The 26,861-nt window shown below is 41.7% G+C and overlaps 2 protein-coding genes across 3 annotated transcripts; both read left to right on the top strand.

Annotated features, from left to right (window-relative positions):
* The first annotated feature begins 652 nt into the window (after positions 1-652).
* On the top strand, positions 653-12,927 carry LOC308112949 (putative helicase mov-10-B.1). 2 transcript variants are annotated; one of them, XM_080468788.1, is made up of 22 exons: positions 653-880; positions 991-1,090; positions 3,242-3,330; positions 3,565-3,655; positions 3,760-3,901; positions 3,987-4,206; positions 4,337-4,441; positions 4,943-5,105; positions 5,735-5,874; positions 5,979-6,155; positions 7,242-7,354; positions 7,461-7,657; positions 8,899-8,996; positions 9,135-9,232; positions 9,896-9,994; positions 10,070-10,172; positions 10,252-10,366; positions 11,392-11,580; positions 11,649-11,720; positions 11,788-11,913; positions 11,996-12,084; positions 12,182-12,927. In XM_080468788.1, exons 1-22 carry the CDS (start codon positions 765-767, stop codon positions 12,258-12,260), a joined length of 2,721 nt encoding a protein of 906 aa, XP_080324914.1. In that variant the 5' UTR covers positions 653-764; the 3' UTR covers positions 12,261-12,927. The 2 variants fall into 2 exon arrangements, with proteins under 2 accessions (XP_080324914.1, XP_080324915.1); XM_080468789.1 differs by lacking the exons at positions 3,565-3,655; positions 3,760-3,901; positions 3,987-4,206 and having other exon boundaries at positions 12,182-12,920.
* A 1,202-nt stretch (positions 12,928-14,129) lies between these two features.
* Positions 14,130-26,852, top strand: LOC308113614 (putative helicase mov-10-B.2). Its single transcript, XM_080470008.1, has 23 exons — positions 14,130-14,453; positions 14,529-14,631; positions 15,395-15,576; positions 15,720-15,816; positions 15,899-16,040; positions 16,125-16,377; positions 17,476-17,589; positions 18,224-18,404; positions 18,627-18,769; positions 18,861-19,037; positions 21,767-21,879; positions 22,062-22,258; positions 22,467-22,564; positions 22,668-22,765; positions 22,858-22,956; positions 23,396-23,498; positions 23,600-23,717; positions 24,635-24,832; positions 25,166-25,237; positions 25,321-25,446; positions 25,514-25,602; positions 25,687-25,796; positions 26,300-26,852. The coding sequence occupies exons 1-23, from the start codon at positions 14,329-14,331 to the stop codon at positions 26,359-26,361; spliced, it is 3,000 nt and encodes a 999-aa protein (XP_080326134.1). The 5' UTR covers positions 14,130-14,328; the 3' UTR covers positions 26,362-26,852.
* Positions 26,853-26,861: the final 9 nt, after the last annotated feature.

Genomic DNA, 26,861 nt, shown 5'->3' with positions numbered 1-26,861 from the left:
TTCTCCATGTACGTGTACACGCGTAGGAGAAAAGACAATAAAGGAAAACTTTAAAGAAAAGTCTATTTTCAACTTTTTCAAAGTTTACTTTCTTCTTCCTCAACACACTCTGGTGTTTCATATAGTTAATTACAGTCAGTCTGAAGTAAATAGAATAAAATTGTGAGGACTCGATCCTTGGCAGTATCTGGAAGAGTCCTTCAGATTGCCTGAGACTCCTGTGAGCTATAAAACATCCACAGATAGCACTGGAATGTAGCCACTATCACTATGAGCTCTCAAGGCTGAGAAGGCGGCTCTGTGCCCCACCAACAGTGACTCCCTTCCTCAACTTTGAATTACCAGCAGCACCTCTTTTTTATTTCTGTTCTTTTTTTTTAAACTGCACAGGACCGAATGAAACAAACTTTAGCAGCTGCCTTGCAGAAGCACTGAATGAAAGGTGTGAGGAGCACCTGTAGTGTAAATAAATAGATAAAGGTAGAATTATGCTCTTTTTGCATAGATGTTGCAGTGTGATTTTCCTTATTTTGTATATGAATTTAAAAAAAAAGGGGGGGGGGGGGGTACCGTTATTCTGATATGTGCCGTGAGGCTCCGCCCCGGTGAGCTGACCCGGTGAGATAGCGAGCATCAGCAGGGGATTTCCTTCATTCACAGGCGGAGAAAAAAAAAGGAAGATGCGCGCATAAGTAAAAGAGACACGCTTATTACACCATAAGTTAGGAATACAACCAAAACTATCGATCTTTGATGCTGGGAAGATGGAGCCGGACGAGTGCCATAAAATCAAGAGTCAATTCTTGCACTTTATGAAGGAACGAGCGTCTTTTCAAAATAAGGAAGATCTCAAAATAAGTTACGAAGAGTTTAAGCGAAGGTGAGAAGATACTTTTTTTTAATTTTTAAATTTTTTATTATTTTATTCTATATCAGATTAGTTTTTTGTTCTTGGTTTTTTGTTCTTGAATAGATAAATATCTGTTGCAGGAATGGAGCCGCACTCCCAGACTTCGCTCTATTCTTCGAGGCCCTGAAACATTTCAAGATGATAAACATAAGAGGAGATGAGATCGATTTCAACACCCCGGTAGGTTTCGTCATTTATTATATGTCTCCCGACAAACTTCCTGCTCAGACTTTGAGCTTGAGTCTAAACATTTCTATCAAGGAATGTTAGAAACGTCCTGAATCACTTCTAAGCTCAGAGCAACTCTGAGCGAGTTGACAGAAACAGACGGAGGACATCTTTTCTGTCTCCATTCTTTCTTAAGTCTTTCCGCCATCTTGTCTGTTTAAGAAATCTGTAGGCTTCTTAAAATTTCTCCCCGCTCCTTTTAACGGGTTTCCACCTCAGGAGCTCTCCCAAGGGCTTAAGATGCTTTGTGAATTAATTTTATCTTAGAAAATTCGAGGAAAACTTTAAAAATTCGAGGAATTCCATTTTTGTTTTTAAGAGTGACGTCACTCAGAGCTATTTTTAGCCTTAGGATTCTTTGTGAATATTAGGCTAAACATTAATAAAAGTACAGTTTCAGATTTTTTAAACTTTTATGCAATACGTAATGCATTAACGGATAATCAATAGACAAACAGTCGCTCTGCATGTCAAGTTAATTTTCCCTTAACTTTCCACTTAACTGCCAAATGAATGCCAACTTCAGCCTCTTAAGTTTCAATTTGCTGGAAATGAAAACTGATCATTTGATACTTTGATCATTTTGTCTGGCACTTCTGCCATGGCATATACTACAAACTATACATTAAATCTGAATGACAGTGTGATAAGCCAATTCAATCTATAATAATAGTTATAACTTTATTCATAGAACCTTTCACACATAAAATGCAGCTCAAAGTGATTTGCTATTTCAAAAATAGGGAATAAACAAAAGATTATGAAACAGAAAAGAAGAGTATAATATTTAATACTGAGGGGGAGATATAAAAAAAAAAAAAAAAAAGAAAAAGAGGAAAGAAAAAAGCTGCTTTTAAAAACTGGAAACAGATGGTTCCTGAAGAACATGGGGGGAGGACGAGTACAGGGGTGGACTGCTTCGTGAAGCGGTGCGAGGAAAATCTCCCGCAGCTCAATGTGGCCAAGACGAAGGAGATGGTGGTGGATTTTAGGAGGAACGCGTCTCCTCCATCGCCACTGGGACGGACGTGAAAATCATCACGTCTTACAAATATCCGGGCAACTTGGACAATAAACTGGAGCGGTCCACCAACACATAGGCCGTCTACAAGAAAGGGCCTGAGTCGACTTTACTTCCTGTGGGGACTCGTGTCCTTCGATGTCTGCAGCGAGATGCTCCAGATCTTCTACCAGCCTGTAGTACCATCTTCTTGGCTGTGGCGTGCTGGGGTGCAGGCATCAAGGCCAAGGAGGCCAACAGACTAAATAAACTGGTCAAAAAGTTGTTGGTCCCTCTGCAGGAGGCGGCCGAGGACAGAATGTTGGCAACATTGCTGACAATCAGGGACAATATATAACAAAATGCGACGTTATTACATATTGAGTTGAAAATGTATGACATTGTTACAGTTTGCACCGTTATTACATAATGCAGAACGACAGACCACAACAGTAAATGCTAAAATGTTAGTAGACGCTAATAGAGGCTAACAAGTACTTACCTCAAGCTCCCCACCAGTTCATATTATGATAGGTACATAATGATTAATGATGATTACATAATGCGACACTACACGGTCTTTCATTTTCCAACAAAACACACTTCATGTTAACAAAACAACAAACGTCCGACGCTGTCCGACATTGATGGCAGGCGTACGACCACGACGTCAGCCGTCCTAGTCCCGGGGCTCACGGTGCGACGTTACGGCCACCGATTAGAGCCACGACCAAAGATTTGGGGACGACTCTCCCACGATCGCGATCTTTCGTCTGCAAAGGCCGAAGATCGCACTTTGTGTTGGAGAGGGTTGGAACGGACGATGGTTTTCAGCTGGTTGAGGGTTCAGGGAGAGATCAGGTCGGTCAGTGTCTCCGGTCTGTGAACTGATGAGATCTCCCCGCTTCTCCAAACAAATCCCTTTGCATGGATTGAAATGGTTTCCTGTTCGTCCTTCTGAACCTGCTCATCTGTGAACATCGCCCAACCGCTTCCACAACACAGACCAGTATAAATAAGTGAACAACTTCGCAACGAGCACTGATAGCGATAATCAACACACGTAAGGACACGTGGCAACTTCATTGTGGTTTTTATTCTAGATTTTAAACGGAGTTCAGAATGCACTACTCACCGCAGAAGAAAAGAGAAAAGTGCTTCGTGACATTCTCCAGGAACTCGAGAGCAACAGGTAAACGACCAGATTCATCTTTTCTGACTTTTCTTTAAACTTGTACGTTTTCCAGTCTGGTTTGTGACACGTGTAGTTTTGATGTCTTCTTCACCAGTCAAGCATTTTGAATATTTTTTTTTTCTCATCGATAAGAGGAAGTGATGACCATCACGTTGCTGCATGTAGCACAGTGAAGCACAAGATTAAAATGCTTTTTTTTTTTTTTTTTTTTTTTTTTTTTGTTACCAACAGAGTTCATTTGGTCTCTGACAAAAATGACATCAGCATTACCTCCGAGCCTCCGTTTAATAAAGGAATATTGAAAATGGAGGGAGAGTTCAAGGTTTGTGTACTACTGTGGAGATTCACCTCCCAGAAAGGTACAATGTGAAGTTCGCATTTGACGTTTTTTTTTTTTTTTTTTTTTTTTTTAACCCCTCTCAACAGTTTTCTCGAAGCTTGGAAATAAAAAACTCTGGACCAAAGCCTGTGGATTTAACTGGCTTCTTTTTTCTTCACCAAGTGAAATTTCTCACTCTGGTGGACGAGCATAAAGTGACCCAACAAAACCCCCTGTCTTTACAACCGGGTAAAGTTTGATTTCGATCACGATTTTACTTTTTAAGGCATAGCTTCGGTACAACCGACTGAACGTTCTGTGTCCCCGTCCCCAGGAGCCAGCTGTGAGATCCAGCTTGACTTCCACGGCAGACATGTGGGTGAATTCGAAGCAAAAGTCGCCTTCGAGTTCAGAGCAGATCCGCAGACTTCCTCCGCTCCTTTCTACATTGTGCGCTTCATCGAGGTTCATTTCGTGACTTCTTTGGGACAAAAGCTCAGAGCCGTCGCCAAGGACACACCTCGCCTACAGCCTGTCCGGCGTTCTACGGAGAGGTGGAAGATCATACGTGAAGAGCGACTCAGAAGCTGCCTTTGTTTACTCAACACACTGTGTCAGCTGTGGGTCAAATATCATCCTGTGGTGATTCATCTCAAGCTTTCCCATCTTGTATTATTTAACTAGGTACCTTGAGAATCATTCAGGATATCGCGCCTGGCTACAACAGTACCCGATGAAGAAGAGGGAGCTCAGTCCACTGATCTTTGGCCCAGATGAAAGCAGAGACAGGTAAGATTTGTTCTTCTGCTCTGTGGCACACCTGTAGAATTTACCTTTAAAACCACCTGAAAGCCCCATAGAGTTTCTCTACGAACGCCTACGAACATTCCTGCTTCATAGTTTTGGTGATAATGTTGATAAGATTTGATCTTTTTTTGAATAATTATTGTTCTTTTGTTTTATTGATTTTGAAACAACTTGAGAATGCCTAAAACGATGTAAAATAAACCTTTTGGACATTCCCTCTTCTTTTTTTTCTTCTTTTTTTTTTACAGCATTTAACGTGACTGGTTTATAAAAATGCTCTCCCTTAACCTGCAAGTTTTGTAAATTCCGGCAAATAATAAAAAATACAACTGTGATTGTTGTAATCTCTTAATCTACTGTTAAACGAAAAGCAGTTTAACCGTTTTAAAAGAAATCGCAGGAGAAAAACATACACTGAAAACACACCATCTTTGCTGCGGCATTGCTTTTACACTTTACTTTAATCTTACCTTTCCTGTAAAGTGCTTTGGGGAAATTGCTGCACTCCAGCTTGAGCTGGAGTAACTACACCGCGAAGCTTCAGCTGCTGCTTCATCTGGAGGAGTTTCAGATGGTTCAGGACACCAAACGTTACAACATTCCCAATGCCACCATGAAAAGGCACGGGAATTTACTTGTTTTGGAGGTAAACACTTCAGACTGTCAGTCATTCATTTTGCTCTTTCGTATTTTTATCGGTTTATGTTAGTCCCAATGCCAACTGATGTATCATCTGCACTTGAAGAAGAAGCTTGGAATGGGTGAGCTGTAATCTTCTGCTTCTGAACTCGGATAAAACAGAAGTTATTATAGTTGGCCCAAAATATCTTTACAATTAGGAACATGCTGACTCAGAGTGACGCTGAAAAACTTATCCATGCATTTGTTACTTCCAGAGTAGACTATTGTAATTCCCTATAATATTGTGTCAGAGCTTTAGTCCCATATCACCCCAGAAGAACAATTTGTCCTCACAGTGATGCTTCCTGGAGGTTCCTGGATGTTCTAAAAGTAGAACGAGAGGCAGCGCTTTCATCTTGCCGACAGATTTTACTTCTTTTTTTTTACCGTAATTCAAACCGCTCCCCTTATTGTGCGACCCCGTGTTTGTTAACTGAAATGGCCTGTTGAACTGCTCTGACCCTGCATTGGTTGAGGTTTAAATATGTAGTTTGATGTTTGAGCATGAGGTTCCGGTTACAAGCAGCATAATGTATAGAATTTGACTTGATGACGTAAAGAAGCATGTCTTCTGCCTTTTTGCCATTCTGACAGCTGCCTGATTTGTCTGAGAGCCGTCTGTCTGTGCAACCAGGAGATGAGCTGGTAGTTTATCATGTGGCAGAGAGGATGAGGTACTATGGTTACGTCGTTAGCGTGCAGCAGGAAAGCGTCGAACTGTGCTTCAACTCAAGGTATCAACAACCTCACATTTAATGCAAAGCCAATCTTGATTAATGTTGAGAAATGGAAACAGAACTTGAGCACTGGATTTGCATGATTTTGGTTTTCTTTGCAGGTTGCTGGCTCGCTTTCGAGAGGATATGGTGTTCCGTGTTGAGTTCCGTGTCAACCGCCTGTCTCTTCGCATTCAGCACAGAGCAGTAGTGCTGGCTTCCCGCTATAAATTGTGGGAGCTGTTGTTCCCTGACACAAGGCCCTCCTCATTTCGGCGACCTCAACTCACCAAACTTCAGTTAGTGGTATTTGCAGACTGAATGTGAGACATATCAAGTTCCCCCAAAGGGTGTAATTGGTAGCGGCAGGTTTCAGTTTTGACGCTCACGGTTCACCGAAATCTGTGCCACAGAGGCTGACTGCCGAGCTCGCGTATGCAAAAGTTGAGGCTCAAAATCGATCCCGATTCAGAAAGAGATAAAATACTGGTTCTATGAAAACAAAATGCTAACTTATTGACATTATATTAAATGAAATGCAGATGCAAAGTGTAGAAGACTCATGTAAGCATAAGGTTATGCAACAGACAAGGGGAGGAATTGTTCTGGTTATGCAATGACAGAACAGACTAATTCATAAGAGGTTGGACAGTTTATGAATATGATGTGAAAAATTATAGGCACTCCGGCGCTGTAGAGTTTAATTCATTAAAGATTTAATTTGTGATTTCGACCATGCAAAAAATCCATTCATCCTAATCAACCAAAAAATATCTCACCAAATTAACAGTGAATAAATAATAGAGGAACGACATAGTCAGGTTGCATGTCCGAAAAAAAAGTGGGAAGAAGAAGAACTTATTAAATCCCACCCGCCTCCATAAATAATAGGATTTCTGTTTTTAATGCATACAGGTGGGTGATATATGTTATATCTGGAGCTCAACGTGTTCATATAAACCTGCTTGGGGGTCAGTCACAGTCAGTTTGAACCACATGTTTTCTTAAAATAACACTTATTTTATAAGCCAACATCTCCTAATACCTATGATTGTCAAGTGTTCCATCATATGATGTACTTTGACTGAATATGTGTGTTCTTTCTGCGACGGTTGAAGCTTACAAAGATATACTGTAGGTATAGCTAGACCAGATTAGCCAGAACCACTGAAGGTCCGACTTCTACAAAAGGACAAAGTTAGAATTTTAACTGTAACAAATAAAAATGCTGTTTTGTCATTCATTTTTTCTCCAAACTAATTAAAAAAAAAAAATTATCAAACTACTGCGCTGAACTAAGAATAAATGCATGATCCCCCCCCCCCCCCCCCCAAACTGTATATAAATGTATAGAAACCCACAGTTTGCCATCTTTCCATTGATAGGCTGTTTGACAAGCGAGTGGGAAACAACCCAGAGCAGTACCGAGCAGTGCAGCACATCGTAGCTGGCTCATCCATGCCTGCGCCTCACCTGGTGTTTGGTCCACCAGGAACAGGTAAAGCAAGTTCGGTTCAAGCAAGTCATTTTTGATTGGGGTCCTATCAATTGCTCCATTGTTCTCGGATGCGCTCGACGACTCTGAGGCTTCTTATTCCGTTCAGGGAAAACTGTGACTCTGGTGGAGGCCATCAAGCAGATAGAGAAGACCCAACATAGCTGTCGCATTTTAGCCTGCGCTCCCAACAACAGTGCTGCTGATCTGCTCTGCAGCAAGCTCCTGATTTCTGGAGATAGGCATAAGAAGTTGCGCTACTATGCCCTCGGCTACCACCCAAACAATGTGCCCGAAACCCTAAAGGTCAGTGCTGGGTATTTACATTTCTTGAAGAAAGAGTAACTTTCCTGCTATTCATGCAGCCTTATCAGGCCAGAGTAATTTGATGATGATAAATTATTTCAGACATAAAGAGCCTATAAATTATACATATTTACATATACATGCTATTAAATAGTTCACAAATGTACCCATATCTGTACAGCTTTCATGTATACCTGTAGCCAGTCATACCACACAGACACAGACACGTTTCTGAATAGGAGTAGGAAAAAGAAAACTTTTATTTGATCCTACTCCTTCTAAATCCCAACTGAAAGCAGTTCTTGTTGAGAACCAGTACCCAGTGTTTCAATTCCTTGGACTCATTTGGCAAATTTGCAAACGATTCCCTTATTGATTCCCAGTGGGCACGGCTGACATCACCTCGACATCATTCACCAGTGCAGTGTCGTGGTCTTGTTGTAGGAAGTTGTCCTGGGCCAGATGCGTCGTCGGAAGACCATACGAACATTTAACACTACTTGTTATAGCTATACTGATACTCAGCTATCCTAATGATACAAAATAGACTGAGAGAGTGGAGCCGGATGCAAAGTAGAGTTTTATTGCTAAAACCCAGTGCTCAGATCAGACCCAGGCAGACACAATGGTCAGACACGATTGCTAGGCAGGATCGAACACAAATTGAGTCTTTTAGACTCCCTCCTTATATACAGCGAAGAAGGTCCACCTTCCCTTATTAGGTGCGGCCCTCTTTTCTGTTTGTCAAATTATCATTTGTGCGGACATAACCGTGTCTTATTAGGGCATGTTTGGGATGCCCCTCCCATCGTCATTTCGTCCTTTCGACGAAGCTACTGGTGTCTCCTTTCTTTGGGTCTGCCTGGTCTATGTGGGGCGGCGTTTAGTGTTTACAGTGGACACAGTTAGATTTGTCCAAAGCTGCATTCCAATTTTTAAAAAACTTTTAAGAGTTTAATACATTGTTTTAACTCAGTGGGCATGCATAATATGTTTGTGCTCACACAGAGATATCTGAATAATTATTCAACATTATGCAGAATCGAAAATGGAATTGGAATGGAAAATATATTATCAATTCCCATCCCTAATCCCAACTATGTATTATCTCCCTGAAAAGACTTCATATTTAAAATCTACGTCAGGGTTTAGTCACTCTTTGTTCTTTACATTATTCACTCTTGTATTCATAAGTTGTCTTGAGCCTCGGTGAGGCGTATGAACATTGTGGCACTTCACAGCTTTACTCCAACCTGCATAGAGGGTCCTTCTCTCGTCCTACCAGAGAGAACCTGATGTCTTACAGGATCATCGTCACTACCGTCTTCACGGCTGGAAGGTAGGCCAATCACTTAAAAACACTACGTCATTTCTAACCCGTTTATTTTTTTGTTTTCCCACTTACTAAACATCAATAATGTAGATGCAAGGCTGTGGATTTGCTCTGGTACTGTATTGTACGTTGTGCTGTGTGCAGGTTGGTCACGGAACAGATCCCCGAAGGACATTTCACTCACGTGTTTGTGGATGAAGCTGGACAAGCTATTGAGTCCCAGTGCTTGATCCCACTGGCAGGTAACGACAGCAACCTGCAACATTTTCTATAATTTGTCTGGTTCACTATGTTCGGTCTTTAACTTTCGTAGAATTGTTGTGGAGAGTATGAAAACTATGCATTTTTGGAAACCTTATAGTGTAAGCAATCAGGAAAATGATGTTTCCATTTGCCCCGAGTCCTATATGGCCGCCCTCTTCAATTTTACTAAATGGATGAAACGTTTTTTGTCAATATCTCAGCTTTTCCAAAAACCTAGAACCTTTGTTTTGACAGCGAAATGACCGTTTTCAAGGCCAAGGAATCCGATGCGCCTAGTTGTTGATGTGTTGTGGCATTTCAGCAGTTCTTTCCAATACTTACTAATTCCACAAGATAATTGTCAAAAAACTCAAATATCAAAAACTCAAATGTCGAGGTTTTTTGTTTTTAGAATTTGACATATTGATGAAACCCTTTTTTTTTTTTTTTTTTTTTTTTTTTAAATTAAAGGCAGCCATCCATAAAGGCATCAGAGCAAATGAAAACATTGTTTTTATGATTGCTTATACAATAAACTTTCCCAAAAATGTATAGTTTTGATACTTTCCAAAGAAATTGGGCAAAATTACACAGTGAATCTCATTAAATAGTTTTACTTTTAGTTTTTGTGATGCTTGATTTTTGTCCTTTGTCATAAAAAGGCTTGGTCGGAGCAGGCTGTGGGCAGGTCGTTCTGGCTGGAGACCCCAAGCAGCTCGGACCCATTGTTAGATCAACTACTGCAAAGAAACACGGCCTGAGTATGCGTATAATTTCATTGCAATGAGATAAATCAAAGTAGAAGGACCATTAACGTTACGCTGTGTCGTCTGCAGACGTTTCCCTCTTTGAGCGCTTGCTGATTGCCTTCTCCAAGAATAAAAGCGTCGACGGTGTGTTCAAAGAACACTTTGTCACCAAACTGCTGTGCAACTACAGGTACGAGACGGCACACCACTTCGTCAGGGTGCTTGATCCTCAGACACCATTTTTAATGCATATTTGCGTCTTTTCTCAGGTCCCATCCGGATATTCTGAAAGTTCCCAGTGATCTTTTCTATGGGGGACGGCTGAAGCCTCACGCAGATGAGTCACGCAACGATTTCTGCGAGTGGGAACGCCTTCCACAGAAGGTAGCGTGCCACACCCAAATTAAAGTCTAAACAGAAATGCATCAAAAATTAAGTACCACGTGCACTTTTAAAGGTTCCCTTGTTTGTATTTCAAAATGTGTGAAAACATAAAATAATCCATTACCGTGCTAATTTATTTTTTTTTAGTGGCGGTTAGTTGTATCTTGTGATAGTCTAAAAGAGTTGGACCAAATTATAGACGAGTACTGAATTCGGGACTTTACCGACCGAATTCCGTCGGTACTACCGAGTACCGATTCACGTAAAATCAAACTGTACCATTTTTCAGAACCCAAACGCATCAATGGAGAGTAGGCAATTTTCCAAGCCGGACTTGAACACAGCATTGCATATGCAGCCTGATGACTTCAGTGGCTGCAGCAGTGAACAGAACAAGCACGGCTGATAGAAAGCGCTCAGAAGTACGGCTCCACTTTTTCAAAGTGCGATGTAAATTACGCTCGCTGCAATATTTGTGATGCGAAGTGCGAGGCCAGCGGCGGAAATACTTCCAATATGAGCAAGCTCCTGGTTAAGCACTAGATGTTTAGAGATTGCTCATTCGTTTTAAACGTATTTGCCCTCCATGGACCCTCATCACACAATGTTTCCAGAGGGGCAAGGAATAGGAGGAGGTGGAGCTTGGTTTTCATTTGTGCATTATGAAGAAAAAACACTGCGTAGTTGTAGTTGAGGGCTTTCATGTTGAAGAAATTTGTGAAACAACTACAATGTTATAATACAAACAGCTTTTTTTTTTGGATATATTTGCTAGTTTACAGGTACCCATCCCGAGACCAAATACACGTGTGGTTCTCAAAAAGAAAATGGACTTTGCACTTTTAATACAATTCAATTGTCATTCTGAATGTGTAAACAGATTCGCTCAAGCCACTTTTCATAACAACATTGCACTTGTTGTTTTTAAGTTCTGGGCTAAAACAACAACAACAACAAAGTTCAAGACCCTCCGAATTACACTAACGGGAGCCAAATGCTTTAAAAGTGTTTTGGGGTTTCTTCAGGGCTTCCCAGTGATCTTCCACGCGGTGAAAGGTCAAGACAAGTGCGAAGCCAACAGTCCATCATATTTCAACCTTGCAGAAGTGAATGTCGTGCACGATTACGTGAAGGATTTGTTGCAGTCGAAGGACAAAAATGGCTCAGCGATCCCACCCGAAGATATAGGCATCATCGCTCCCTACAGGAAACAGGTATGAATTACTTTCCAACCTTTGCACTCAATAGTTTCAAACCTAATGTTTTAATCGGTGACACACAGGTGAAGTTAATCCAAAGGGCCCTGAAGACACTGGGAGAAGAGTTGAAGCGTGGCGACCTGAATGATCTTAAGGTACCTATTTCACACAGAAATATTATGAAACACAGCTGCTTCCATTGAGCATACGTTGGTTTGTCAGGTCTGTACAGTGGAGGAGTTTCAAGGCGACGAGAGGAGAATCATCCTGGTGTCTACAGTGCGGAGCAATGCTGAGCACCTTCAAAAGGATGAAAAGTTCCACATGGGCTTGGTCACAAATGAGAAGGTACACGACACAGGCTCAACGCTCGTACATGCACCACGCCTGCTCACGCGCCGTTCTAAATCTGCCATCTTTTTTCTACCAGAGATTCAACGTGGCTCTGACTCGAGCCAAAGCCCTGCTGATTGTGGTGGGAAACCCCAGCATCTTGGAAACAAAGGACAACTGGAAGAGGTATGTCTGCTTCTGCTTCTTCTTCTTCAAGAAAACATGCTTTGTTAAAACGTAGGTCCACGGTAACGTTTACATTGTTGTGTTTCTCTTTTTTCAGGTTCATAAACTTCTGCAAAGAAAAAGGAGGCTATTATTGTCATGAAGATTTTGAGAAAGGAGAAGAGGAAAAAGAATAAGAACAACTGAACTGATGCCATGTCATGTTTGCTGTATTTTGTCTTCTGCCCATGTCAGCAATTTGTTTTATACAAACAGAGGTAGAAGGTATTGTATTAAATCTGATCAGTGGGTATAGAAAACACGAAAACTGTGTTAAACCGATTTGTCATCATCAGAACATCACTGGTGTCTGATAAAGAAATGAACATAATGCTGCTTACATGGCCACTTGAGTAATGTCATTATAATGATGAGATCTTCAGTTTGCAGGTAAACAGGTGATGAATTTGTCACATTAGATTTCTGCAAAAGCCTCATTAGGGATTCACTTACATTTTCCTATATACTCATGTGTTCTTAAAATGTTTTTTTTCTCTAGCTGTCTGCATTCATGTGATGAAAAAGAAACACCACGTGCTGGTGTTCTTGCTCAAATATTGAAACTGTTGTTGTTACCTCACCAAGATGCAGAGCAGTTTTTCATCATGTCTGAAGTTGTCGCTGTTTTATTCATATCGACCAATAAATAATGTTACTTACTTTTGAGTCACACTGCACAAAAAGCGCTTAGAAATGTGTATGTTGTATTTGGTGCTCAATTAATGAAGTTGAACAGATTTGAATAGACTTTTTCAAAAATGAGAAATACCAAAAATAAAACAAAACATGAAAATGTGTAATCTCTTTCCTGTCAGGTTATCAGTGTCAGACCTCCAATGTGGATTTCAGTTTCCTGTTGAATTCCAGTTTCTGGTCACAATGAAATGTGAAACTAACTCAATACTGCGCAATTTATTTAAAATGAGAGGTATTGTGTATTTGTTGTCAATCAGGTGGTGATGATGTGAAGAGGGTGAAAAGGACTTTGCTGATGCTTCTTGCTTGCATAAGAGGATTTATTATAAAATTGGGTAGCATCAGATTCACAGGCGAAGCTTCAACCTGCGTGCCAATATGCTTTCTCCCCAAACAGAAGCTGGCAGCCTCCTATATCCCCAGGGCAAACCCCGAGGGAACGGCATGTCAGAACATAAGGTTTCATTTAGGGGTCTCACACAGACGAGATGTCAAAAAAAAGGAAGTATTTGATATATCTTCAGCACTCACATGGACTGGCTGACAAAACAAAAAGCACAAAATATGTCTTCCGATCTCACACAAAAGTAGCTGATAAAACCAGAAGACGAAAATAAGAAGAGAAAATACTACATATTAAATTGGGTAAATCTTTATGTGATTGCCAATCAGCAAAAAGGATATATTTACCTTCGCAAGCAAGAGGAGTGGCGTGGTGCAGGACCATAAGCCAGGACCACTACTGGTGTATATTCACGTGTCTTCGGATTAAATACAAATGAAAATATATGTAGTTTGTACCGAAATGAATCCTGAAAACAGAGTATATGAAACATTTTTTGGGAGTGATTGCAGAAGATAAACTGTGTGGGAAGCCATATAGTTTATACTAAATGAAAGTGATTAAATGAGCCACATACAGCCCAAATGTTCAGGGTCTAAAAATCTTAAGACAGTATGAATAATTAATCGATTTTTTTAATCTAATAGCGTTTTTTATGTGGTTTGGTTATTAGTTATATAGGCATTACCTCGAATCTCAGCACAATATGGCACTTTAAGTGAAGAATAGTGACTATGCAGGTTGCTCCCCATCAAGGCACCTGTGACGGAAAGCAAAGTTCATTACTGACGTGTTTCTGTATCTGAATCATCTGACTCACATGCTTTTATCTGATTTATTTATGTTTCCTTTCTGAACGTGAACTCGGTTAAGTTTCGTTTCTCCGCTGTGTGGTTGCGCCTGTTGCAATCCGCCCGGTTTCACCGCCGCCCTCGGTCTTATGAAACAGGACGACACCGCCCATGTAGAATGTCCCGGGGATTAAAAGGCAACGAGCCACGCTACGGCCGCTGCAGACGCTCGGTCGGAGACGCAGCTTCCCTGTTTGCCGCTGGGCGTTTTATTATTTGGTTTTAATTTTTTTATTTTATTTGTGCATTTAGACTAATACTTCTCCGGATTTCGTGACACTTGTCGACATAATCGACTAATTTAACTGACCGAACATGAATTTGTCGACACGCTGCCAGATTGGACTGGACTTTTTCGAGTTTTTGAAGGAGACCGACCGGGTTTCCATCACAGACAGACTCCAACTAAGAGATATTTACAACACTGAATTCAGGAGCAGGTGAGTTCTTTGCAAATTACTTTAACTGATATTTGAACGTATTGGAAAGCTGATTGTTTATTCGATTGTTGGCAGGACTCCGGGTACAAAAGATCCCAACTTTGGTTCAGTTCTTTACGCTCTGAAAGTGTTCTACAAGATAACAAGGCGAGGAGACACAATACGCTTCAACCCCAAGGTGAATTAAAGACACTCTTGACATCCACATCACACCTTTTTCTCTTTATCCGCTTCAAGGAAACAGTGTATTAATAATAGTCTCAACGTATTAGATTAAAAAAAAAAATAATAGTGTCCATGTCAATTTAAAAACACTTTTTTCTGTTTTCAATCTGATTAAAAAAAATAAAACATTTACTGTCATAGCGTAGACTTTAATTGCAGGTTAAAGTTAATTTACTGAGAAAAACAGGAATCAATTGGTGTGATATTATTGTATAAAGACGTCTGATACACAGTCATGTGACATGTTTATTTCAGTGTTCAGGAAAGCGGCTAACGAGACAAATTAGTCACTGTATAACAACACACAGGAGACAAACCTGTTTCTCACACGCTATTATTAAAGATCCATAGTTGACTCATTGTCCAATAGTTCTGCTGTCATCAGAAGAGTCAAATCATTTGACATTGGATGATGAGATAATTAAATGATTAGTGAAATTGCCTTGGCGTATCAATGTCATCCTGAAGGCTGTAAAAACAATGTAAAGTCATCTGATCACCTGATGTTGACGCTCCACCCTATAAAATGTCACTAGAGTCAGGCAACCCAAAGCAAGCACTTGAAACAGAAACCAACAATGGCTCCGGCATCCATGTTCTGCATCACAAGTTATTTTCAGTGTTTTAAGATCACGCTTGGTTTGGTTTTTTTTTCTGCTGATTGGCACTGATGCTAACGGATCAAACAAAATGACATGATGTGTTTATCTGCACAGGTCAAAGATCTTTATGTGGATCAGTGGCAAACAAACGAGACCCGTCAGCAACGACCGGTTCAAAATGAAGCCGCCGGTTATGAGGCACCTCAACAATTCACTTCAGCAGAAGAGGCCGAGACGGGAGTCCGAGCCCGAAGAAAACTGGCCAATCAGCTGATCAAAAGATTACAGGCAGACGGGTAATGGCAGCCTAGTCTGTGGATATACTTCTCTCTGGGCTTGTGCTTTTTTCTTTTTTTTTCTTTCTGAATTTGATGGCAATTTTTGTATATTTTTTGTCGAGATGCAGTTGAGTAAATCGTCTGCTCTTTTTGAAACACAGGTCTCAGTTTATGTCTGACAAACAAGGCATCAGCATCACTTCCGACCATCTGTTTGAAGACGGAAAGCTCAGCGTGTTGGTGGAAAACCAATACAAGGTATTTACATCATCACATTTCTACTCTTTGCTGATGGCTGATAAATAATATATACTGTATGTATTTTTTTTTCTTTTACCAGTATGCCATAAATGTCTTTGTGGAAAACACTGGGACTGAACCTATGTACTTCATATATTACACTCCGCTGCACTGGCTCAAATATTTCGCTCTGTCCGATGAGCAAAAAGTGACCCGACTGAACCCTCACTTACTGCAACCAGGTGGCTTTTGAATTCACGATAACATTTATAAAGCAAACAAATGGGACAGTGGCGCCTACTATTTGTCATCTGTTCTGTTCTCAGGTGGCCGCTATGAAATCCAGGTGAACTTCAACTGCAGCTTTGTGGGTTGCTACCCGGCCATGCTGGCCTTCGAGTTCAAAGCAGACCTACAGGATTCCTCCACTCCTTTCCACATTGTGCGCACCATTGAGGTGAAGTGTATAACCTCATTAGGACGGGAGCTGGTGGCCATTGCCCCGTACAAAGCTCGCTCCATCCCTGCCTGGACTGAAGAAACTGCCTGCAAGATTGTGGACGGGCAGCCACCTGAAGGGTACCAGCATTTCACTCGACACACTGCCTGCTATATGTTGTCTCATATGGACGAGTCACAGAAAGTTATGAATGTCTGGCCTTTGAGTGAAATTTATGGAACCGTTAAAAAAAAACAACTTCATGCCAGAGCGATATTGTATCATGAAAGGACACATGCGTTTCTTTTTTTTTTTTTTTTTTTTTTTTTTTTTGGAGTGGTGAGAATGGTATAGACTAGCTGGAACCAGCAGATGGTGGTAGTGCAACTTCAGATGCCAAGTGAAGAAGAGGGGAAACAATCATCAGGGACAAAAAAAGCTCCTGATAAGAGATAGTGAGGGAAACAGTCATCAGGGACGTCGATAGCGGTGGGAAACAGTATAGATAGATAGATCCAGCAGATGGCTGTAATGCAAACTGCTGTTAAACCCCAAAAAGAAGAAGAAGAGGGTCTTGAGAAAGTGCAAGCCACCCTGGCCTCCAGCAGCCTCCATGAGCTGAAGCATCGTCGTCCATGAAGATGAAATTCAGCCCGTGTTGTTCATGCAGGAACACAATGACTGGATCAATGTTATTCAGGTTGTGTGTACCGCGCACGAAGCGTGGGGCAGTTCTGTGTTGACAAGAAACACCTGCCCACACCACAAGGGTCTGACGTGACACTTGGTGCTTCATAATTTCCCTAAATGTGCCTGGAGTTGAGTAGCACTCATCATCCGGTTTCACTGTTCACAATGAAGCGGTCATCACTTTGGCCTAAAGACGTCCACTGTGACTCTTCCAATCTCTCTGTATCCGTTCAATCTGCTAATGACACTCATCAATGTCATCTTTTTGTCAAAATGTGAACACCGTGATGAGGAGGACCGTTTAAATACCAATTCTAATTGAACCAGGAAATGTATTGGTCCATTCATAGATGACACTCCTGTCTTGTTGTTAGAAAACAGCAAGTTGTGCAAAAAGCACTGAAACTTTGCACAGTTTGACGCGTGCGTTTCAAACGTTCTAGTACACTTTGGGTCTATCTTCAAATTTCAGCCAAAAGGCACACATCCCTAACTCTTTGAGGGTAGTGCATGCATGTCTTAACCTTTCTATCGTTTCCTCTGACCAGGCTGTCTGTGATTAAGCTGCAAAACGAGGTTCAGCTGAAAAAGTACCAGGTCCCACCGTACATGAACCAGCTCATACATTTGCTGAAGCAGCCCAATGCCTTCTCAGATAAAAGGTACATTCACTTCTGTTTCCTGTGTCTGACTGTCTTTTCTTTTTTTATATATTTAGGATGTCTTGCATTGTCGTCAATGTCTAGTGAAAGAGAGCTCAAGACTCAAATTTAAACTGATACCAAAGTTTTCACCTGCACCTCAAAATACAACAGTAAAGGAATATACATACACACATAGGAAAAACTCCAAAAAACATTAGAATACTAATGATATTACTTTTACGCAAAAGTATTTAAAGGAATTGATCAACTAGAATTAATTACAGTCCTGCAAAGGAAAAGCAGATAAGAATGAACCATTTCAGAGAAAATGAAAACTGAAACTCTTTTCTGTTTTACATGCCCACTGCTCATAAAATGACACTCGCACAAGCCGCGCCCTTTGTGCCTGTTTTGAGACGGGGTTAAACGATATTTCTTATTTTTAGCACCATTAATAAGTATTGGGAAAAAAAAAAAAGAATAAAAATCAACCCAAATAACTGTCAAATAATCGGATTAAACCTGTGTCATGTAGACACTCCCAATTAGATTTTCCAACTTCAATTATTGGATCAGATTAGGTTTTGCAACCTTATTTATGATCTGATAAGAGTCCGTGTCAAAAGCTTTGTGCCTTTTCTGTCATTTTCAGGGTGTTGCTGGAGAGCCCCTTAAGCTGGGAGAGTTACTCCGAGAAATTCCAGTTGTTGCTGTTTCTGGAGGAGCTTCAGATGGTGGTCGACATAAAGCGATACAACATCCCCAACGACGAGAAAGACGATCACGCCGTCATGCACAGAGACAAAATCAACAAGAAACTCCTCACTCTGGAGGTGCAGATGTGGGAACATGTCATTTCCTGTTTGCTCTTATATTTTTAAGGTTTCAACACGAACACAGAAATTAGGATTACGTAATGATTGTTTGCACAATTGCTGCGTGTATTCTGTTTGAGGACTTCTGAAAGCACACGCCCTGTATATCTACGGCCATAAATGAAAGTAAATCGTGCCTTGTTTGATTTTTGATTTTTTATTTTTTTATGCTTGCCCTAGGTACCAGGGGTGTCGGAGAACCGTCCGTCCGTGCTGCGGGGAGACCATCTCCTGGTGTATCCTGTAGGACAAACGGGGGTGAAGTACCGTGGCTACGTCCACAGCGTGCAGCTGGACCAGGTCAAACTGGGCTTCAGCTCCGAGTGAGTTTTATGACGATACAGCATTTCTGTTGTTCGACAAGCGCTCATTTCTGGCATTCGAGATTCCATTTTGTGGGACTTTCTCCTGCAGGTTGCTGAATCGCTTCATCGATGGGATGAAGTTCAACGTGGAGTTCACCGTGAACCGCCTGACCATGCGTCTCCAGCAGAGAGCCGCAGAGTTCGCTTCCACGCAGGGACTGAAAAATGTTTTGTTTCCTGCTGCGCCACCTGCCTCCAGCCACATAAATGAGCTTCTTGCACTCAAGTTAGTCATCAGCTTTTTTTTTTTTCTCCTTCCGTTTGCTCGTCAGGTTGCAAGAACAAGTAATACACCAGCTGTGTGATTCTCATTGAACCATAACCAGAGGTTCAACATTATTATATGTGACACAGTTGACAAGTCCGTTTACACGACAGCGGTGCCTGGAGCCACTGAAAACACAACTTTTTGAGAACGGCCGAAGTAAATGGTTCTCTGCACGTGTGCAAGTAGTTGGACAACAACAACAACAACAACAATGGCGGCCTCCGGAGCGTCATGACTCCCAGTTAATATTCTCCTTGGACGGTAGTTTTATAGCTGCGAGTCACCCGTAATAGCAATTGACCATAGGCGAAGCCAGGCCCCCAAACGCAAACAAACCAATAACATTCAACTACCAACTGCCGGGACTCGGACAAACATTCTCAACTACTTAGAGAAGCATCTGACCCGATGAAACTTTTGTTGTTTTCTGGGCTATTTAAATCATTTAAGATGCAGAAATGGTGAAAACGATGTTCCTGGTGCGAAACGAGGTATCATGACAGGGTTTACTCTATTCCATTTACAATATCTATACAAATGTCTCCTGTGGATCTCATGATCAGAGGGTGAGGGCAGTATGATATGTGTACGTGTTTCTTGCCGGAGCCTCAAGGCTGTGAGTGTTAATCTAAGGCGCTGGATGTCCTCGAGAAAGAGGACAAGCATACATCAGAGAATTTCCAGCACGCAATCCAACTTGGTCATCCGTCCATACGAATGTCCCGTGTACCCAGAGGTATCAAAATTATTCACATTCACTACTCAAGTAGAAGTAGAAAAGTACTGGCTTTAAAAGCAAAAGTATATAAAAAAAATGCCATTAAGGACAAAACCAGCTTCGGCCACAAACCAGAGGGGCCAATAGTCCACCACCCCGCCTTCCAACAAAACCAACAGTTTTCTAAACGCCATAATGACTATGATGTATTTTGAAAGGCATTGGCTTGTGGTACTTGGACATGCAGAGCTTACAATGCCTTAGAAAGGAGTTGTTTTGTGGATCTAACCTGTGTGTGAAATGCTCGTCAATATCCGGGGGTCCCCATCTCGCGATTGTTGTGCAGTACCGATCAACATTTTCTCAATATGTAGTAGGCCGATAACATCACAATATTTCATGAATGCAAGCCAAGACAGTCAGTCTTTGTAAAGCACTGTCATAGAAGGTTGCATTGGCCGAAGTTCTATGGATGCACGTTGTTTTATAACAAGGCGAGGGAAAGTTGTGCACTAGAATGTAAACACAACAAAAACTGACAGATAACCAATCTGTCCCATTTGCATGAGCAAATTGCAATCGATGGAATAAATGCCAGGGAAGATCTACTGGCATGTATTCAGCGTACTTGCAAATGAGAGCTTGCAGTATGAGCAATGCTGTGACATTATTTAATCATTACTCTTTAACCAATATGATTCAACAGATACGCCATTGAACACAAAATGATGCCACAACCAACCGGAAGGCCTGCATAGCCATGCAGTGTGCCGAAGCCAGAAGGGACAAACACACAGTCGCACGCGCTCACTTTCTGCGTCAGTTCTATCATCACAACTTCAAGTCACTGCCATGATTGTTTAGAAAAAAAACTTACGGTATTTCCATTCATTGTCCAAGCAGCCGGTGCTAGTAGCAGTAGCAGCTAACGTTAGCTTTAGCGCAGCGCCAGCTGGTCTAAACGTCTCGGTCTCTGTTCTGGTCCTGAATAGGTCCACTCTGCCCGCTGCACCAGCAACTTCAGCGTTTTGAACGTAAATCCAAAGTGTGCCAATGTCCCACTCCAGCCATTTTCAATATGACTTCTCAACCCTGTCTGTTTTGGACCGTGGATAATTTGCATACATGCACAGGATTGGCTGGCTCAACCATTTGTCATTCATGTTCAGGGGCGGTGGGTCGGGATGGCTCATGTTTGATTTATTTACAAAAGTTGGGCGACGGTTTCTGTTTTTTGCCGCAAAAAGACATGTGTACATCAGTGTAGAAATGACAGTATAGCGATAGTATTCAAACGACCCTCCAAAATGATAGAAGGGGTGGTGTGGTGGATCAAATATTCTTGTAATCTATTGGTTTCCACGGTGGCGTTGGTGAAGGTTTGTGCTCTACCGAGAGCCCGCTCTAGTTTTTTTTTTTTTTTTTTTCAACAAACAAAATGAAATTAAAAAAAAAAACAGGCTTAAAGGAAATAAAAATAACAAGGCGGTTTATATTTTTAATGTAAGGAATAGAAAATACAGATAATTGTAAAAGTATGAAGTAGAAATAAAAATTAGGCTGAAAAATAAATACTCCATTAAAGTATACTTAAGTAAGGCAACAAAGTATTTCTACTTACTTGACACCTCTACGACCATATTATGTGTGGCATCATTACAAAAACAGCATCCACAAGTGGCCCAACAGGAAAACAACATTGTTTTCAGCAGTGTAAACGGACAGCGTTTTCAAAACGTTGCTGTGTAAATGTGGAACATTTCTCAAATGAAAATGCAAAAATTGTGCTTTCACTGAAAAAAGTTGTGCCAATGAGGCCTAAATTTCAACTCTTTGAGAAAACACGAATATCTTGTGCTCCATTTTAAATGAAGAAAATATTTCTGAAATTGCCCATAAACAACATAAATATGTAATATTCCACGCGTGATTGAGCTCAAACGTCCCACTCTCTTCTTTCTGTTTGTAGGCTGTTTGACCGGCAGCTGGAGGGAAACCCGGAGCAGTACCTAGCAGTCCAGCACATCGTAGCTGGCTCATCCAAACCGGCTCCTTACCTGGTGTTTGGTCCACCAGGAACAGGTACTGCAGCCACTGCGCCTCCTGTGTTTCACCTTTTTAGAGCGAGTTCAGTTTGATCTCTTTTCCTACCATTTGAATTGCACCCTCGTGGGATTTTACAGTTGAATCATGGTACATTTTAATGCATGTCACTACAGACTTGACACATTCGATCATATCCTGTTGGTTCCTTGTCTATTCAGGTAAAACTGTGACTGTGGTGGAGGCCATCAAGCAGATCGAGAAGACCCAGATCTCCTGTCACATCTTGGCCTGCGCTCCCTCCAACAGCGCTGCAGATCTGCTCTGCGAGAAGATTTTGGACCACGTGGAGGAACGCAAAGTTTTCCGCATGTACGCCTCCAGCCGGGACCCCAAACTCGTCCCCGAAAAACTGAAGGTCAGTGCTGGATGCCTCTTTAATCCAAGTAACCGCAATGAACCTCGGGGATGAAACGTTTTAATCAGCCTTGACAATAACTTCTTCGTGGTTCATTCATTTGCTCACACGCATGTTTGCTGCCACCCAGTGGGCTCGTGTGCATTCCTCACACTGTTTGTTTCTTAGTGTTTCACGCTGGTTTGATGCTCGTTGTGCTGCTTCACAGGCATGCTCTAACCTCGTCGGCGACTGTTACCTTTTCCCTGCTAAAGAGGCGCTGATGGAGTACCGGATCATTGTCACCACGCTGATAACAGCCGGAAGGTTGTAGAAGGCTCACGGGGGGGGGGTGCTACTTACATACTTGAAATGAAGTTGTGGGCAGTGGGAGTTTGCTGTTCTTTTGTGACCTTGGCGCTGTCTGCAGGTTCGTGACGGGAGGAATTCCTGAGGGACATTTCACTCATGTGTTTGTGGACGAGGCTGGACACGCTGTGGAGACCGAGTGCTTGATCCCACTGGCAGGTGAAGACGACATCACGGTCGGCAATTTGCACTAAGCCCAGCTTTATAATGCAATTGTTTGGTTTTTTTTTGTTGTCTGTGATATGAAATAGGGTTGTTGAATCCAGAATCTGGTCAAGTAGTTCTGGCTGGAGACCCCAAGCAGCTCGGGCCCATCATCAGATCTCCATTCGCGCAGAAATACGGCTTGGGTGAGTGAGAGAAATGTAGAGTCATACACCTCAAATTGTTAATCGAGTACATGCAGCCCAATGTTAATAAAATGGATTTAACAAAGCTTCACAGAAATACCGCTATCGGATGTGGAGTTTTAGCGTATGCAGCTGTTTGATCGGTGATCGGGCTCTAATGTCCACTGTTAAAAACACACTACTGCGACTTTTTGGCAGTAACTGATTACTATTACACTCACTTAAGTTTCCGTGAGGAAGAATCTCCACAGTACCTGTGTTACATGTTGCTGGTTTGATTCACCGCCTGTGTGCGCGCTCCAACATTTAGGTGAAAATGCATAACTTCACAAAAACAAACAGCACAGACTAGCGGCCCAACATGAAAACTGCATTATTCATGCAATATATTCTGATCGAGATACGCAAGAAACTTACACAGTACTGCTACTTTTTGCAGGAGTGTCCCTTCTGCAGCGTTTGATGACAGATTTCTCTCTGTACACAAAAGAGGACGGTGTGTTGAACAACTCTTTCGTCACCAAACTGCTGAAAAACTACAGGTGTGGTTGGGAAAAAAAAAAAAAAACAGCCGCTTCCACATTGGAAGAGGTGACGTGTACGATTTCCCTGCAATTCAGATGCATATTCATTCTTCATGCAGATCCCATCCAGCCATTCTGAAGGTTCCCAACGAGCGCTTCTATGACAACGAGCTGCAGATCTGCGCGGATAAAATATTGAGAAACTCCTACTGCCAATGGCAATACCTCCCAAATCCGGTAAGCGCACACTGTTTGGTGAATGTGTGAGCAGATACAGTCAGCAGATACAGTTAGATCACAAATCATTCCAAAAACACCTCAATATGCTACCTCACTGCTATAATTGAGCTGTTTCAGAGTTATTCTATACCAGTAGTTAATAAAGTTTTCACCCTTGACCTCTATCAGATTATAGTTGGTCATTTCCTGATTTCGTCCAAACTAAGAAAGGATGAAATCATTTGTGTAAATAATGACAATGCATGACTATTTTGCTTTAAATTTCTTCTTTTCCTTGAAAAAAATACTCCGACGGTGTGATAAGTATGTGCCCAAAAGAAAATGTGATTAAAACATGCATCTGTAGAACATTTAGCACATTGCATTGTGGGATAATGCATCTTTTTTTTATAGCTTCTTACAGAATCCAGTGAGAAATAGATCCCATTGACACACCGTTTTTTATCTATATTAAGGACGTTTTAAATTCCATGAGAAATTAATTACACATAATGGTGCTAATAGCTCAATTATGTGACTTTTAAAAAGTTTTAGTTGAAATTTGACCCTTGAAATACTGCTGAAAAACCACAAAGGTTGAAATTTTCCTTTTTAAAACTATTTTTAGTGAGTGCTACAAAACGCTAAAGACAAACGCATACATGTGAATCTAATTACTACTATTGTGTGAATTGCTTTTCAATGAAACAAATCTGGATTCAGTTACTGACTTGTCTGTGAAAAAGTGCAAATATTCATGGAGGAGAAAATCTAAAACGGAAGCAGATTACGTTCCTATAAAGCCAATAAAAAGTTCAAGAAAGACTAAGTACCAATATTTGTTTGAACATTTCGCATCCTTGGTTATTCTCCCCCTCTCCACAGAACTAAAAGAAAACCGTGACATTGATGTAAAACTAGATTTTCTTCCTCAGGAGCTGGGCTTCCCGGTGATCTTCCACGGGGTCGTGGGCGTTGATGAGCGCGAGGCCAGCAGTCCGTCCTTCTTCAACATCACAGAAGTGGAAGTCCTGATAGATTATGTGAAGAAACTGCTGGAGTCCCACGGGAAGAAAGGCCTGGGGACCTTAGCACCCCGAGACATCGGCATCATCGCTCCCTACAGGAAGCAGGTTACTAAATATAAAACGGACAAAATAAATAAAGTGGTACTCGTCTCTAGCCAGACATGTTACAGCATTAATATTTGGGCTCGTAGACGACGGCCCCACAAATGTAGTAAATAGTTCTTCCAACTATGAGTGAAGGCAGATTAAAAAAAAAAAAAAAAAAAAAAAAGTATCTGAAAAACATGAAAACTCAACACAGGAAGGTCCTCAAACTGAACTTGACAATGTTATGAGGCAAGAATATAATGATCTCATGTCGATTCATTCGATTTCGACACAAAAACTTTTTCTGTATTATCGTTAAAGGCTGAGGCAGTTTTTCACGCGTTCACACAGGTGCTGAAAATCCGTAAGGCCCTGGGAAAAATCGAGAAGGACTTCAAATTCAAGGACCTGAATGCCCTGAAGGTGGCTATTTGACACTGAAACCTAGTGAGATGCAGAGTTTGCAGGATGTTGTGAGTGATCCCGTACATGCACGTGTCTGGCAGGTTGGCTCAGTGGAGGAGTTTCAAGGCCAGGAGAGGCGAGTGATCATTGTGTCCACGGTCCGGAGCAGCTGTGATTACCTCAACATAGACAAACACTTCCACCTCGGCTTTGTCAAGAACGAGAAGGTAAACACCAAATGTGCATGCTCACACGCCGCCATTTTCATTCTGACACTTTCTTTCTCCCGTGCAGAGATTCAACGTGGCGTTGACTCGAGCCAAAGCCCTGCTGATTGTAGTGGGAAACCCCAGAGTGTTGAACACAGACCACACCTGGGCTCAGTACGTGTCGCGTTCCTACTTTTCCTTCGAGCACACGCGGCGCGGTAACGTTTACACGTAATGCCCTCATCTGCTTATTCGCAGCTTCATCAAGTACTGCGACGACGAGGGAGGCTACATCCCGATTCAAACGGAGGAAGAGGAGGACGTGGTCACGAGGCTCGCTGCTCTCAGCCTCAAGATGGAGCCTCAAGGTAACCACACTTTTTGGGCCGGTTTACACGAAGCCACTGAAAACGTGGAACTTTTCAAAACGCTCGGGCTCGGTCTCCGTGGAAACACTGCTACTTTGAATGCACGCTGTAGTGAATAATTGTGTCGCACATGCACGAGTATATGGACATTAACAACGGTGGCCTCCAGAGTGTCATGACACTCAGTCCACATTCTCTTGGGACTTGGTTGTTTTATAGTTGAAAGTAATCTGTAATAGCAATTGGCCATAGGTTAAGCTCCGCCCCCAAACGCAGACAAATAACCCAATAACAATCCAACTTTATCATCGGTCCATACCAAAGTCTGTGTGCTCACTATTGTTTACAGCATACTGTTCTCTGCTGGTGTCTGCTTTCATAACAAAACAAACAGCACCCTCTAGTGGCTCTACATGAGAAGTACATTATTTTCAGACAATTGCAGAGTAAAAGCAAAACTTTTCTGAAATGAAACGCATTTCTTTCTAATCATTTCTCGTCAGGCGAGACGGCGGAGAGCGACGTTCAGCGGCTCCTGGACCCCGAGTGGCGGAACGACGTCTGAGTCCAGTTGATGAAAGACGACGGAAAACAGGAGGCGGCTTCACGTAGAGAGCAGCTCGGCTCCCCTCGGAGAGCTCCAGCAAACTAACCTGTCAGACTTTTTAACCTCCAACAGCTGCTTTCATCCCATGACAATCACTTCTTTTTTAACCCATCAAAGCTGTTGAAGCTCAGGCGTGTTCTGTAATTCACTGTTATTAACATAATCAGTCACTTGTTTCAAGCACTTATTGAATGTATTGCACAACAAGGTCTGTGCCTTAAAGCATCCACTTATTAAATCACTTGACTTTCGTTGCACTTCATAAATGTTCTTAATGGCCTAAATTGGCGCTTTTACAAATATGACAGAACCTGAAACGTCCAAAGAAATGTAGTAACGTCATCTGGTTAGAAATGCTGGATGCTTTTAGTTTTATAATGGCACAAAGAAGGGAATCGACTTCAATTTATGATGAATGCATTTTGTAATAAAGGTTTTTTTCTGACTGAACAAAAGAG

This window comes from Lipophrys pholis (genome assembly GCF_963383615.2).
Source record: "Lipophrys pholis genome assembly, chromosome: 8".
NCBI classification, from domain to species: domain Eukaryota; kingdom Metazoa; phylum Chordata; class Actinopteri; order Blenniiformes; family Blenniidae; genus Lipophrys; species Lipophrys pholis.
The sequence above is the reverse complement of the archived record's forward strand: the minus strand, read 5'-3'. Positions and strand labels throughout refer to the sequence as shown.

Excerpts from the sequence above, each read along its gene's own strand:
- LOC308112949 (XM_080468788.1), top strand. The coding sequence starts at position 765 with ATGGAGCCGGACGAGTGCCATAAAATCAAGAGTCAATTCTTGCACTTT. Across the intron at positions 3,331-3,564 it reads CAGGAACTCGAGAGCAACAG|AGTTCATTTGGTCTCTGACA; the intron begins GTAAACGACCAG and ends TGTTACCAACAG. Across the intron at positions 3,902-3,986 it reads CCCCCTGTCTTTACAACCGG|GAGCCAGCTGTGAGATCCAG; the intron begins GTAAAGTTTGAT and ends CCCCGTCCCCAG.
- LOC308113614 (XM_080470008.1), top strand. The coding sequence starts at position 14,329 with ATGAATTTGTCGACACGCTGCCAGATTGGACTGGACTTTTTCGAGTTT. Across the intron at positions 19,038-21,766 it reads AATGAGCTTCTTGCACTCAA|GCTGTTTGACCGGCAGCTGG; the intron begins GTTAGTCATCAG and ends TTCTGTTTGTAG. Across the intron at positions 22,259-22,466 it reads TCGTCCCCGAAAAACTGAAG|GCATGCTCTAACCTCGTCGG; the intron begins GTCAGTGCTGGA and ends GCTGCTTCACAG.